The sequence below is a fragment of the Tauraco erythrolophus genome, chromosome 4 (assembly GCF_009769465.1).
Source record: "Tauraco erythrolophus isolate bTauEry1 chromosome 4, bTauEry1.pri, whole genome shotgun sequence".
Classification (NCBI taxonomy): Eukaryota; Metazoa; Chordata; class Aves; order Musophagiformes; family Musophagidae; genus Tauraco; species Tauraco erythrolophus.
In genome coordinates this window covers 13,740,820-13,757,320 of record NC_141468.1, presented here as the reverse complement: position 1 = coordinate 13,757,320, position 16,501 = coordinate 13,740,820, and the positions used below count along the sequence as shown (strand labels likewise).

The window sequence follows — 16,501 nt, the reverse complement described above, 5'->3', positions numbered from 1 at the left end:
TGTCTTTTTATCTTTCCGTTTTTTTTCCAAAGCAAATGGAGTCTCTTCATGCCATTAACCAAAGTGACTTGTAAACAAAGAGGCAATTTAACAGCATCCCCACAGCATTACATTCCTACTTAACCCTGTGAAGGCTGTGCAATGTGAAAACTCACACGATCAAAGAGTTGTTCCTTTGCTAGGATTCTAGTAAATAATCTGGTATTTTTACAGATGTGTAATTGCACCTTTCTGCAATTACATTATTCAGGAATATGATCCCAAAGGCAAGGAACCCTTATAACAGTCTTTCTATCCAGTCTGCACCTCTGATTTATTTCTCTGCTTTACATAACATTCATTTAGTGGAAGTGAATGATGAGCATTGTCAGAACTCAGTGTAAACCAGAGCACTTCCAGGAAAGGAAGTGAGCTGTAACATCAAAGGAATTTGTGGAGTGGGATGGCTGCTCTGTAGAGCGGCAGGGCTATTTACACTCACTGTATTTGTTACAAAATGTACATTTATTTTCTATTAAACTGCCTGCTGCAGTATTTACCACTGTCGCAGTTTGGTGTGTTAGTGACCTACCCATCGTCCCATCCTCCACCTCCCAAACATATCACAGGTTTTTGTTACAAGTAAAATAAAAGTGCCACATAATTCAGTCTGCTTTCTGTCAGAGCAGTCGATATGTGCAGAAAAATTAAATTTGGGAGTGAGGTAAGATGGAAGCAAGGGTTTGAGCTAGCCCTGAGGTCATCCTAGTTCTCTGCTTGCTTGGGCAAAGTTACTATAATTACTCTTTTTCTAGAATAAGCATATTTATGCCCTTTTCAGCAAAGACACTCGTGTTTTAATACTTACTGCTTTTTTGAGCCTTGTATATGCCAGAAGCTATAGTTGGTCATGGCAGAGTTCATGAAAAATCATGTGCATGATTTTTATCATTTGTTTACACTTCACGTGATAGTCACAAAATTTTACATGAAATGGACTTAAAGCAGAAGCAACACCACCAAGTGTTATTTTTACCAAAGAAAGATCAGAATAATGGTTAATCCTTCAAATTGTTTGAGGCAGTTCTTTAATGCAAACATAAATGCTACTGCTACCTCTTTAAGCAGTGTTCTGATGATGATGATGTTGGTTTTTCCTTTCTCTTTTTTTTTTTTTTTGTGGAGCATAAGCTTATATGAACTCATTCATTTGCTATGTTCTTATTCTAGTAACGTGTATTAATGACAGCACTTGGAGAAGAAAGAACTTTCACATCCATTTGTTCAACGAGTTGGCTAATCAGCAACAGTAGTAACAGGTGTGTATAGCCTAACAACAGGAAAAACTTTCTACACATAACAAATTCTCCTTATTGTTCACTTATTTTATTACTTGTAAATATAGCATGACCTCTCTCTACTGCTCACTAGCTAGTTTTTAGCCTGCCTGTCTGTCTTTAAATTGGCAAAAAGCTCAACCCTCTCCATCTCTGTGCACATAAGGAAGAACCCCGTGATTGTGCTACTCTCCTATAAGCACCAGAACAGCATGAAAGCCTTGCTTTTGGCAGAAGAAACAACAGCTTTAATTTCTGCTGTTGAAACACTAAGCAGTCTCAGTTACCTGTCTTAAAAACCAGCATGCATCAATGTAAGTCAGTAATACAGGGATTGATCCCAGCTCTCAGGAACCTGGACAGCCAGAACATTCCAGCTGTTTTACTGCGAAGGAGGGCAATGCTCCACCCCACCATACAAACCCTTTCCCCACCCAGTTAAATACAATACAACAATTAGAAAGAGAAGAAATAAGACTCACTCAATAAAGTAGACTTCCCCCTTTTCTGTATAAGCCATTTCCCAGTTATCAGGAAGTGGGCCCAAGTCATCATTCTCTTCAGGTTTAGTCTGTTTTGTTACATCCATATCCTCCTTTGCTTCTTCAGGCTGAGTATATCCTGGTGCAGGACAAGGCTGGGTGGAAGATACCTCACCTGAGACACCTGTACTCTTCTCTTCATGTTCACTTGATTCTACAAAAGGAGAAAAATTACAGGTTTTAGATATCCAAGTTAATGGCGAAGAATTTACCGGGCGCAAGTCTCCAAGCAATACTCTATGAACAGCAAGTCTTGAAATAAAGAGAAACCCTTCTGTTGGGTTTACACAATGATCCCTCTGATGATGCATTTTATCTGAAACACAATAAAAGAAAAAAAAAACACAATAAGAACAAACTGAAACAAGAAACTAATAAAGAGCTAAGAAACAAGCCAAAGAGTTCTGGCTCATTCTGTCCCAGGAGTCCTTCCAGACCAGCAGTTAGCACCGAGCAGAAGGCAGCCTCATATCCAGCAGCGCTACTGTCTTGTGTCTTAACTTTTCAAATTAAACATGCATAAAGAAAGCACACTGATGTTTTACTACAGACAACAGATCCTTTTCAATTAAAAAAGTATATACACTAATTACTTTACCTATATCCATACATCAAAGAAATCAACATGACATCCATCAACTCATAGCAATATATTAACTGTATAGAAAGTGGCTGTGATTTCGTTACCGGTATAATCTGTGAGAGGCTTACTTTCCCACAGCCAATGCCAAATGTTTCCTATATACAATATGACTGCGTCTCACTGTGACCTGGACCATATTCAGGAAGGAGTCGTCCTTTCCTTTGTCTTTTTCCCTACTTAATCTTTCACTTTAATTTATATTACTTTCCACAAAGTCAGAAATTTAAAAAAAATGTGGTGTCCAATAGTATCTCTACCACTTTCAGTTCCCATAGTCCAATCCACATACTTTTAGATAAGCAAGTGTAGTAGAACTTAGCAATACTGCTTAAAACGTCCGCTGAATACAAACATAAGATGAAACCACAAAGATACCTAAAAAAAAAAAAAAAATCAGCTAAATAGAGACCAGGTGTGCAATATTAGGAGTCTAAATGTGCCTTATCCATATGAAAAAATGTGGCAGGAATCTGTTGCCTCAGTGGACAACAGAAGCTCTCATCCTTGTATCCTTTTTTTCTGCAGCACTTAAATGAAGCCTGATCTCATTGAAAAAGTGTTCAGACTTCTGCTTTTGCCCAAATGAACTGTAACTAAAATAAATTCACAATTTTAATATATTGACTGAATATCCAGTGACTACGATGGGATCATAGTCAGATGGCTGAAATGACCTTACATGTTGTGCTGGGTTTACGTGAAAGGGTTCTGGTAGCAGGAGAGGGGCTTCACCCCCTGTAAAGAAAACATGACACATGTTAACTTAAGTAAACCAAATTCAGTCCTACTTAGGCTAGTTGCTCAGTATCTAGACAGTTAAAATGAGGGGAGATGAATCTCAGACCTAGTGATTATGGCTTTACATTAGGTTACATGAAGGCTAATGACAGAAGCTCATCAACAGATAAAAACCATAGGAACATAGACAGTGTCAGAAGAGAACTGAGAACAAACTGTGAACTTGCACACCAGTATTTAATCAAAATGATACATAATAGAGACTAGATTGAGACTAGTATAGCTTGTTCATAAAGATATGTAAGGAGTAAGGGAAGTATGTATGATTCTTTATCATCAAAAATGTATATACACTCTCTGAGTAATATTACATAGACTGTATTGAAGTCTGTGGATAATGATAAACAAAGAAAGGAGAAAATACACTTTTAAAAGAAGTCAACGATGTCTATAATAAAGTTCAAGGAGATGACAATTTTTTAAATGAACTAACAGTGCATCCAGAGCACGGAACTATGCAGATACTCCTGTGGAACATGTAGGAGGTGGAAGACAACTTGGGGGAAATGATCTAATTTGTGATGCTTAGGACATCAAGAAAGAAGAAAAACAAAAAAATAACAACAATGGTCTTAAAATCACCAGATTCTAATAAACTCACAGAATTAATAAATTTCATGTTATTGCAAGCAACGGTAAGAGGAAAGGGGTTCAGGAGAACTGGTAACGATGAAATAAACAATACTAAGAGTTCAAGCACAAATTGTTCTAAGGAGAAAGAAGAACGGTAAGTATACTCAGAGATCATTATGATTAAGCCATGACTTTTCAATGGCCTGCTACTTGATGCAGAATTGTACAAAAGGTGAAAACGAGATTAAATTGTTCAGGATGAACACAGAAAAACAATATGGGCATATAACAGCAAAGCAGAACGGTCAGTCTAGAAAATGATATGCAGTAAGGGACATCAGAGGTGACGAGAAAACTTTCTGCAAGTGCATTAATAAGCAGAAGAAGACCAAAAGCAGACTCATTTCACTATGTGGGAATGAAGGAAAGTTAATAATATATGATGCATAAAAAACCTAAGGCAATTAGCACTCGTTTTGCTTCAGTCACTACTGCAAAAAGATTACCTGTGATTAAATGACTAACATCATTAACGTCAGCAACAGGGCTAAAGAACTGAGTTGAGTGGGCAGAGAACGGCTCAGGTACAATGTAGACAAAAGCAGCCGTTCTTAATTGGCAGAGCCTGATGAAATGTCACTTAGGCTGCTGAGGGAATCAATGAAGCAGACTCATGGCTACCAGAAGCAACACCTTTGAGATTTCACAAAGAAAAGAAACTTAGAAAAGACAGACACCGTCCTGGTTTCAGCAAAGTATCCATGATTTAGGTTTTACATAATTTATACTCTTAATTTATAAGTACTTAAGTTCCCTTTGAAATAATTTGCTCAATTAGACCATTACATCTTTGTAAAAAAGGAGGAGGAAGACCCATGAAACTCCAACTTCATTTCTTTCTATTTTTAATTCCTAGAAAGACATTGGGACTAGCGATCAAAACATCTACATGTAAGCTCTTCAAAGGTGATAAGGTCAAGATTCTTTAGGAAGAAATTGTGCCAAACTAATCTTACTCCTTTTCATGACACAGTAACAGGTGCTGCTTCTTGGGGAAAAATGAGATATAGCTTTCATGATCTTAAAAAACGACTTGACATCGACACATACAGTCCGAAAAAAGAGTGGATCCTGTCTTGAATAGGGTGATTGTCTACAGTCATATGCTGCTCATGTGGCTAAATCTTAACTCATACTTGAACTATGTGGTATTACTATCATTTTATGCTCCTTGGAAATGCGAATCTGTCCATGGGAAGAAATGAATTAGCAAGAGATACAAATGAAAATTTTGCTTAGTTGCATCTCACATCGGAGCAGTATGATCCCAGGGGAGCTGAAGTCCCCTCCTCCTTCTACCACTCCCAAATCTCCCCCTCTTCCACACCTCAGCTCTCCAAAATATGTTGCATCTGTCTGGTGCAAAATGACACAATCAGCTGTAAAAACACAACATGGGGAGCAAATCCTAGACAGAATTTCTAGTGAGAATGCAATGGAGGTATAGGGATGTTTGAGGGATGTCTAACATTATTCTCAGTCAATAATAATTCTATTGCAAAAGAAAAACAAGCCCCGAAATAGGCAGGAAGAGTAAGCATCTGCGATACAGGTCCTTCCACCTTCATCTACAGTAAAGTTTAATCAGGAGTACTGTGCCCAGTTTCAAGAATTTCATGTCAAGGAAGATGGGAAACAGTCCAGAGGATACAAAAGAGATTTAAAAAAAAAAAAAAAAGAAAAAGATTGGAAGTATGGAAAGATGTTCTCATCTGTCTCAAGCATCATTGACTGATCTATGAGTTGTATTCCTGAGGCTACATGAAGTCTTGACCATGTTCCTACTATAGGAGGGATGCTGTAAAGATTAAACTGAAGACAAGACATAAGGCCACATGGCAGATATGACCGCAGTAGAATAAATAAATTTGGAGTACAAGTGCATAACACACAATGGCTAATGATCAGTTGGTCTGATGGAGCACAGATGTGGTGACATTGCTGTGTCTTGGCATTTTGCCATGCTACCTGTAATATGTGTTCTTCCTCAAGATCTTACTTTCAACAGGTCTGATGAGGTCAGATTCTTGATTTCAATAACTGTATTAACAAATCCCAGCAATCGCGATGGTAAAAAAAACATGAAAGTTAAGCCTTGAGGATTAGAAGAAATATTCTGAGCTTGTCTAAGACAGAGATTGTTATCAAATTATAGTGGGGAAAAAAGGAACCTGATGCTTATTTAACAACTTAAAAATATAATTATTTTAAAGCCAATCTCATGAATTATTAATTACTGGATCATTATCTTTTAATAGCTTACTTTGATAATGGAGAAGGCATCATGATGACTAAAACCCAAGCGATTAAGGTACAATTGCTTAATGCCATTTAATAACATTAAGTTTTACACAATGGACATTCCAGTCACACTTATCTGGAATACAGCCCTATGGTGTCATTTTATCTTTTCTTCTATGTATCTATCATTCATATATTCCAGGTAAGATAGATATTCACTTTACTGTTTTTTTTTTCTTCCAATATATATTCACATACGTCTGATTTGATAAAAAACAGGAGTTCTAGTCAAAAACTAGCAGTGTCTTAAACGTAAAAATAAAGTTTGAAATACTACAGTAACACACTGTGAGTACAAATATTTATCTTCAGAGAATATATGATATAAAAAAGATCCTAAAATTGTACCATAATATATGTCCAAAAGTATTTTTGTCACTAAAAAACCAATCAATTGAGTCTACATCAAGTGAAATAGCCTACTAGAGCTGCTGTCTCACTACAAAACAGATTACATGGTCTGGTTTTCAAAAGCAGTTTAGCATAATATCTCAAGAGTGAATGTCCTGTGAAGTGACAAAATAGCCACCAGTAAAGCACCCACAAGCTATTGCATATGTGGAATACAAAGAATTTTGGCAAAAAGATAATGTATCTGTTACAAATACCTACTTATCATTAAATACTGTAAGTTCGTCTCTGTAGTACTCCAAATACCAGCAGTTAAAATATTACTGGTTAATATGACATATTATCTATACAACTCAGACAACCTGGCGACCAGTTTTTAGAAATAATGGAAAATTATGAGAATTTGAGCTTTCAGCAATGCTGTTGCTTGCACTTAAAATTGTTTCCATTATTTACAATTTAACTGTTGAAATTTGCCATCTAAACATGTAAGAGGACCTTGTCACTTTAGTCTTTTATTTTAATTCTGCAAATTATTCATGCAGTAAAGTTTAAAAACTTACTATTTTCTTCCAAAAGAATCAACTCAAATGACCTAAGCAATATCATCAGAGAACAAATTGAAGGAAGTATTATTAAATATTAATTTATGGAGTGGTCTTAGCAGCTCTGAAGGAAAATATTGCAGCTCTTCATACCCTTATCGTATCTAAATGACTAACTTGTTAAATTCTGCACAGGAAACAGTCCATCCATTTTGAAGAACTGTTTGATACAATAGTAGTTTAACTCATGTTTGCCAAGCTATTTGCATCTATTGTCTTGTGAAAATATCACTCTAGAGCCTTGGAGTTGCTCCCTTTCCCACTGAGCTATGGCCATAATTGGGTTTTAGTGCTTTGCATGGAGGCACTGCTCCCACTGACTACTAAGCCAGTAAAAACTAGGAACTGAAGTGGGGGAAGGAAAGCAGGAGACATGGAGACTGGGTAAGCATGGAGTGGTCTGTAGGTCATAGGTTGTGACCTAACTGTGATAAATTGAGTTTAGAGAACACATCTACAACAGAAATGTCAATGGTACCCACTTTTGTATTTTGTAAGATCTCCTGGCTCTTAGACGCCGTGTGTGTTATTTTCATGCCTCCGGCTGTTTTTGCTATGTAATAACACAAGAATAAGCTCAACTTGTCCCTGGGACTACTGCATCTTGCGTGATGATTGACGGCATTATGACTCTAGTCTTTTGCTTCGTTATCAACCTAAGGCATGGAATGATCATTTTGAAACTTTCTGTCACATCTTATCCCTCAATTAATTTGAGCCTGCCAGAGCTTTCATTCTCTGGGTGCAACTTATCATTGCTCAAGTAATGTCAGAATAATACACATACGTAAGCATTCTTTCAGTGTTAGAGTGGTTCTTATGGACTTCGGATGATAAACACTTAATCAGTGATAAGTGCGAAGCAAATGTGACATGACCAACACAGTGTCAAATCATGATGCTGGTTGTGAAGGAGACTGACTTAATTCTCTGCAGACACAAACAGCAACAGCAGTGAAAACTGAAATATCTGACAAGCAGGTTGCAACATGACCAAGACTTTTTACTTTATTTGTCAAAGCATCAATTTTGCAGAAATCATCCATTTCAATGCGGTGTCCATCAGGAAAGGCTCCTCAGGTGCAAGATGTCTCATTCTAACCAGTGAATGGCAGAGATGTTCAGTAGTGTGGGCAATTGCACTAGGTGTGAGAAATCCAGTCCTAACTCTAGACTTGCATCTCAACAGCTGATCTGTAGATTGTGCCTCTCGTGCTGCTTGGCAAATAGTAGGTTCTTCATTTAAATGTAGGCATCTAGGCTTCTGTGTATCTGTAGGCTGAATTAAGCATTCTAGATTGCAGAGGTGACACCTTAAAACAGGTATCTAAGCCAGCTATGCTGTCTTACTCTTTAGAATTGCTTCTTTCTCCTTTCTTTCTATAAAGAGAGCAGAGACACGTAGCTCAAACAAAAAGTAAGGCACTTAGGTATACAATTACTAAAGTTGGATGAGATAAATCCTGTCTTCCAGTTAATAGCATTGTGTCCTGAGAGAACTCGATCCAGGATGAAGGATCGAGAATGCTCCATTCTAAAATGGCCAAAACCCTCACCCTACAGAAGTGAGAAGGCTCCCTGTTTGGTCCTGGGCTGAGGACAGGGGGCGAAAATCAGAAAGAATAAACACAATGGGCAGCACGAATTAACAAGAAGACAATTATGGATCATGGGTGAAGATCTCCAGTCTGTCCATATACAACTGTACGAAAGGAAATCTGATGGCCTGTGAAGCAAGGTATGTGGACGATTTCATGAAAAATTGATTCCTAGTAATAAAGCTCAGCAGATGTACAGATTATCTCTACAGACATTGAAAAGTTGTCTGAAAAATCTGACCAAAAGCATAAAGATCTCTGCAACCACAACTGTCACTTATCGGTCTGACAAAGGCAGCTTTATTTTCTACGGATTCATCTTAGATCTGCTACTATCTCACCCGAGCAGTCCTAGGTGTTACAGCGGCCCTTCGCCTTGCCAGCACTCTGCTATCTTTGGCAGTTAATACGACGTTAAGTTGTTGAGTGTCTATAAAAATTGTATGAATGTTTGGGATGTCCCAAGGGTCCTATATTTCATAAAAGACTCCCGTTAGAAGTGAGGCAATTAAAATAGTATGCACTTTCAGAAAGAACTGGAAATAACAAATATCCTGCCTGGATTGCTTCTTTGTCAGAACTAGACTGCTCCTTCCACCAGGACTGAAAAACAAAAAGGAAAAAAAAAATAATGTATTCTGGTTTTCCTGATTGTTCAAAGCCACAAGCTACAAGTGCACACACATTTTAGAGGTAGCTAAGATGCTGTCAGCTCATAGAGAAAATGACTGCAGTAACAGGGTCTGTGGGAGCTATGCTGCCCAACAAAGGCAACACAGCATGGATGTACAGAGCTGCTTTGCTACAATCCCCAAAGTCCTCAATCAGTGTAACTGAACAACAAAACCCTGCTTATGAAACCATGAGAGCCAACACAGGCACTGCTTGTTCTGCTGGCCACACCTACAGGAATTACTTTGTGGGGGGCAAGGGGAGGGAGGAGGGGGGCTGTCTTACACTGATGCTCATGTATTTCATTTTTTAACACAGCAGATGCCAGTGCCTGGTTCTTGGGTGCTGCCTAGTCATCTTTCACATAGAATTTGCCTGGGAGAAACGAATTACAGGTGTACAACGCAAGGAGAAAAGCAGGTAAACATTGCCTCTTGATCCAGTTTGAGCTGAAACATATTGCCCTGGAAATTGCTCCTCAGCAATGGTCCGTTACGTGGCACGTTTCGAATAACTGCAAAGAATGATCTTTCTAATGGTTTCTACAATACACATCAGAGACCAAATCCTGCCTTTGCCTCTTTCGCTGTGGAAGTATCCTGGCAACGGAGCCAGTGCTGTTGCTTTATGCAAAGATTTCTGGGCTTCATCCTTTCCTGCTTAGCTGTGTAGGAAAGGCACTAAGCATCAGGGCATTGCTGATAGACACGATGTTGTATGGAAGGGATAAGCAAGGCTCGTTTGGCATGTGATGGCAATGGCTGCAGAGCAATGCTGCAGTCCTTTGGTGAGCCGAGAGGGGAGAAGGAGATCTGCCCCCTGGCACCCCCATTGGGGTGGATTCTGCACAGGGATTTGCCTTTACATGTAATGTTATGCAACAACTACAGAAAAGCACGTGGCAAATACATCCTTGATGGGAAGATATTCAATTCGATATACGTTGTAATGCAGTAGGAGTAAAAAAGTATATATAAATGCTGAGTACGAAAATCCTTTTTACATTGCTTAGAAGATTAAGTAATGGATTTTTTGTATCACATTAACCCATACGTTCAGAGAACTTGGAATATTCCATTTTTTCTTCTCATCCATATGATTGTCACTACAGACTTCTACTTCAATAATTTGTTTCTGAATTTCTAAGTGCACCAAAAATGATTCACTGAGTTATTTCTCAGAGAGATCTAAAAGTCTGAATTCTTTAATTTCCTACTTGAACAAAAAAACCCCAATATTTCTTAAATGGTATTTCAGAATAAAAATGATTAAGTACTGTAACATGTTGACTTTTGCGGAAATGTTGAAGGGGAAGCTGATTACCTGCTTGGGAAAAAGCCAGAGTGTTCTCACTCAGGAGACCAGTCAGTATCTTGAAACTCTTCTTTTTCTGAAGAACTATGATTCAAGGGTTAAAACAAGAGCTGCCTTTTAGGACTAGACATCTGAAACCTTTATCAGCTTTATGCAGGCTCTGGAACATGGCTGAAAAAGGTCATTTCTGATAGTACTGCCAGCTAAGTTTCATCGGCAATGCCACAATTTGTTAATATGATGACAACTTTACTCTTACACAGTATTGCTAAGATTTCATAACAATTTACAGAAGTTCACTTTATAATGTAGGGAACTCTCTCACCATTTGAGAACAAGGAGACCTGAAACACAGAAATTGGATTCATTTGACTAAATTATAGTTCTCTAGACTCCCTCTATAGTCAATGGAGAGAAATAGGCACTTGTGATTGATTTCCTAACCTAGGAATCTCAAAAAGATCACATGAACTGTATTCAGAAAGTAGATGTTTTTCTCTTCGGTCTGTAAAGAGGGCTAAAAGTGACTAGACAGGTATCTTTACGGTAGCTAAGGTAAGTGAGACGACTCCCCCAAATGGAGGATAAGTAATTTGTTTCAGGCTTGAGAGAAATCCTGTTATTGAGGATTCCTGGCTGTCAGCCTTGCAAGAATATCCTTACCTGAACGTGCACATTCTCACTGCAGACAGAGGTAACTGAGGACTCTGTGAATAACAGAAACACATTGAAAATTAAGAAGGAAGAACAGACCTGGTGTTACTGTCACGTCATTTCCATTGACCACAGGTCTTTCTTCCTCTTCTTCCTCTGGTGGTTCAATACCCGTCTTCTCCATATTGCTCACAGACTTATTCCTTTTACGTTTGCCTTCGGCCCCGGGAGTGGCACCTGGGAGGATCTGATCTGTTACATTTAACAGCAACGGAGCTGGTTCTGCCGGAGGCTTTGGAGTGCCGTAATAGTTGTCTGGAAAGAAAAGAAAAGGAGTAACACATAAATTTGCAGAAATATATCTGCTGCTTCTTCTTCTTTTGTCTTAGATTAATGAGACTATGTGAGATAGGATTTGGTTCATCAGCTAATATAAAGATCAGTTCAAAATGTTTTCTGTGAAGATAAATATTCACCTTTCATGAAATGGTAATTAATTTTCTCGGTGGTAGCACTAGTGATCAAATCATGCTCAGAAGTATATACCATATTAACACTTCCTGAAATTTTAACAGGGTAGGTTTATATTCCTCACCTCCAAATACCTGACAAATAGTCAGCATACTGGAGCTGTTTTCTGGCTTCAAACCCCTAGTTAGAGCAAATTAATTTTGTAAAATTTATGCCGCATTACAAGAGTTTCTGAAGGATCGAAAGGACCATAAAACTATCAGCTCTTCACTATGTTATGTCATTTTCACACATCAAATTCTCTCACCTGCTTAGAAAGTAAATAATCGCTCAATGATACAGAGATACGCAGTTTTCAGCAATGTCTGCACTATCTCATTTTTAATATTTGTCAAATTTTTGCTATTCATGAGCAAAGGTCCAGATTTGTAATAGTTAACGCTAATATATTTTCAAAGAAAATTTAAACCTAATGCTTTAGAGCTTAAAATTATCTCAAAGTACTAAGGAATTCTGAGAAGACTTAGGGTGGCTGACAGATTATCCCCTATTTGTCTCTCACAAAATTTATGGCAACTTCTCCTGAATCACCTACTTTCTGTCAGAAGGACTGGTAGATTAGATGGACCATAGCCTGATGTTATCTATCAATATCTGAAGGTTTGCACTTGTAGCATATCTGGCCTCAAAACTGCTTTCTTACTGATAGTTCAAATTTGTCTTTAAGTAATTGAAGAATACAAAAAATATTAGTACTATCTGGAAGCAAACATTAAGAGAAATATAAGACATACTATTTATGCAGTTGTCTTTTTTCATCTGAAGGTTGCATTGAAGGGCAGTGAGCATGACGCCTTACAAGCAGATTTTCATCAGTTAGTATAGGAAACTAAAAATACTGTGAGAAACTTTTCCAAAGGAAAAAGCACTTATGTAAGGATATTAAGTTGCCAAAGATATTTGTAGACCATACGACCACTTTTTAATTCTTATCCCACAATTCAGGGCTTCTGCGTGATCAGTTAATAGTAGCAACTGGCAAAAATGCTTTTAACCACATATTAGTGTGTCACAAACAAATAAATATGTTATATCTGGACAGTAAACCATCATAAGATGCATGTTTCAGAAGAGTAAAAATTATTACTGTTAGTAATATTCCTGCGTGTTTCCAATGAATTACAATGTTCAGTCACACAACCAACTCAATACAGGTAAGGAACTGAGTGGCCTTGCAACTCCTGAATACTCTATGAATTTTCCACAGTGGTTTAGTAAAATGATATTCATGACAGATGTTTCTGCAATTGTAATACACTAGAAAAATGTACTGTGTTAAACGGCCCTCATAGCCTCTCTGGGCTTAGGAATGGCACAATGGAAAACTGACTCGCTGAAGATTTTCTTTTGATTTCATGAGATGGCAGCAGGTTTAGCACAGAGCCCCATTGCCAGCAGGGCAATGAGTTGTGCCTTTGTACAGCTGCCTGTCACCTGCCCTCCCGCAGTCTGCAGGAGATCTCTCTGGCTCCCGGGGCTAAAGCAGGGGAGCAGAATTTGAGGTCTAACGGATGAAGGGGAATCTACATTAATCTATTCACAAAACTATACCTCCAAAATATGCCAAAATCAGGTCTGGTCACACTCAAACTTCTAAGCCCTGACAGTGCAGGGTATTTTGAGAGTACCTGAAAACAAGTCCTTGAAGGCAGTGCTCAGTTGCAAGTGTACTTTTGTATGTCCTTAAGATCACGTTGCCTTTATTGGTGAGATTGCACATCTGAAATATTACGCATTTTGAAAAAAGGATTCCTCAATTTAAAAAAATTCCTCCCTGACCTAAGCCATTTTACTAATCTGAAAGTTAGTCAGTGCCGCAGATGCCATAAGCTTTACAAAACTTGTGACGTATGCACTGATTTCCACTGATTTCACAAATATCAGCTCACAAATACCAGGATTATAGGACTGGTGTGATACAAACTGTGAAACTACAAGTGCAGTACCTTGGCTTTTTATCCTTTGTTCTGAGTTTTGCCATTGTCATACGAAATTGAGTGCAGTAGTAATTAGCAGTAATGCTAATATCCTGAATAGTAGATAAGATGTTTTAAATGAAGGACATGATTATCCTATTTTTGGATATTAAACACTTTCGCACTTTGACTGACTGTATGTATTAGTGGGGACAGAGAAAAAAAGTCTTAACAAAAAAATTTTTATGGATATCACATTTATAAAAATATAAGAAACAAAAATGCACATTTAAGATTACAAGCCAAAAAGGATTTAACTCATGCAGTTTCAAACTGAAAATGCAGTATAATTTCCAGCTTCTGTCCTCTAACATAACATGTTATATGCTTTATTAACCAGTAACCATTGATTTAAAAGAGTTTTGCATTATTAGTTGGTATCTATCTATCCATCTATCCATCCTTAACTCAAATATATGCATAAGCAGTGCAAATCAAAATAAGAAACTGGTCCACAGATACTGACATCATCAGTGCATCATAAAAATGATGAAAAGAATCCATGCAGTTCCAAAGGAAAAAACAGATAGGATTAGAGATCCAGCCATTTCAGTGAAGGAGCAATGCTCCATTAAAGAAAAATGAGAAGGAATGTAAACTGTATCTTCTATCAAAAAGATTTTCTTGGTGTCTTGACATTCCTTGCCTAAGACTTAGAAATTAGCATTAGAGCTAATGGGAGACTCTCTCATAAAGCCTCAGCATTTGTCATATCCAGGCATAATGCAGAGACCAAATGTTTAAACACTGTAACTTTTGTTGCAATGATGTTTGGAAAATCTCTGATAAAATTGGCTCTTTCTCATCTTGCCTGAGCAAAGGACAGGGCTGGTTCAAGGTATTACTGTTGAAACACTAATCATAAGGTACTGAAATTCAGCTTCCTGTAGGTACAAAAAGCACACCAAATAAATAATTTTAGTTGTGCTTAATTTAAAAGAAAAAGGAATTAATTAAAAAAAAAAAGAAAGCTTACTAAAAGAAAACATAAATCCCTTGTTCATTGGCAGTCAAAAAACTCAGCAGTTAGAAGCTTTAAAAAACCGAATGGCACACCAAACGGAAAACACCTTTATAGCACTATACAAAACCCCATAGTACCCTCCCTTTTGTATACTGCCTGCTGTTCTGGTACTTGCCTCTCAAAAATTACATGGGGGAACTAAAGAAGGGCAATTAAAGCTTGGAACTGCTTAAATTGATTTGGAGTTTTCAGCTTGGAAAGGGGACAAAGGAAAGGGGATATGGCAGATATGTATAAAATCAAGAGAACCCTGGGAAAGTGCCTAGAAAATAAATGAATGGATGCTTGGCTTCTCACTACATGAGAACAAGAGGATGCCCAATGAAATTAGCAGGTTTAAAATGAGCAAAAGAAGTGGGGTTTTTCACACAGCATAAGAGAATAGTGGTATTCACTGTCAGATGGTGCCAGTATCATAAATATGATCAAAAAGCAACTATACGAAGTCACAGAAAAAAAAAAAAAAACAACAACATGAAAGCCTATTAAATGTAAAGGTACGAATTCTGGATCAAGAGTTCCATACAACACAGATCTGTGGAGAGCAGAATGTATCTCTGCATGCCTTCTCTGTTTCTGTATTTTTTGCCTTAACATCTACCAGTTTTAGAGACAGAGCATGGGGCTACAGTTTTCCTTGGTTTGACTCAGTGCAGCTGCTCTCTTACTCAGGTGCCTCCTTGTTGAACTGAAGATCTGTGCATGCTCTTCTGCCACCCCAGCACAAAGTCAAGAGGTCAGTTTAAGCCAGCAGAGCTTAAGCTAAGCCCTTTTCGCTGGACCTGACTCAAAGCCTTCATGTGGACAGGCAGTGAGGAATGAGTATTTAATTGCAGAAAAAACACCACTGCTTAATCCGTTTGCTGCTGTGCCTGATTGCCTCAGAGCTCACAGCCTGTTTCCAAGTGCAGCTGAACACCGAAGATGGTCTAACCTTAACCCGTTTGACTTTGCTGCTGAAAGGGCTCGGAAGCCATAGCAGAGTTACCATCACCAAGCATTCCTTGCCACCCCTAAGCTGTATGAAAAGGTCTGCGTGATTCTGCAAAGAGAGAGTCAGACAAAATTACTGGGGAGGTTAGCCGTGATGACAGGGGAAAAAGACCAGATCAGGAAGTCAGAAGAAGCAGAAAAAGGAGAAAATGAGGAGGACAAAGAAGTTCTTTTTCTTCTTAATCTGAGCTCACCTATGTCAGGAAGTAGTAAGACTTTTATTTTATCAATGAAGTGTTTGATGATGAAGCAACAGATCCTAACTTGCTTCCTGAGCAAAAGTAAGCCCTTACGGAAGAAAAAAAGACAAAGTATTCAGGTGGTAGTAAAGAAGCGGAAGAATTCTCACGCTGAAATGATAAGAAGATTCAGATCTGGTGACAGTCACTATACCGAGGTGCTCGACACCCAGTGATCCTAATTACTGGAAGCAGTTATAACTCTGTCTCCTACAATGCTGTGCTTCACTTTGCACTACGCTGCAGGGACTGACCTGCATCCACTTTCCTCTGCCTGCCCTTGCCAAGCACCTTCACCACCAGTGCCCCCA

At 38.2% G+C, this 16,501-nt stretch overlaps 1 protein-coding gene across 5 annotated transcripts in view; it reads right to left on the bottom strand.

Moving 5' to 3' along the window:
• The window catches only part of MAGI2 (membrane associated guanylate kinase, WW and PDZ domain containing 2), an 815,351-nt gene that overhangs the window by 258,639 nt on the left and 540,211 nt on the right, over positions 1-16,501 (bottom strand). For all 5 annotated transcript variants that reach the window (XM_086609697.1, XM_086609698.1, XM_086609701.1 and 2 more), the window contains exons 4-5: positions 11,527-11,742; positions 1,799-2,012 (exon numbers count right to left, since the gene is read on the bottom strand). In XM_086609697.1, coding sequence (XP_086465823.1) covers positions 1,799-2,012; positions 11,527-11,742 — 430 coding nt within the window. The remainder of the gene's footprint in view (positions 1-1,798; positions 2,013-11,526; positions 11,743-16,501) is intronic.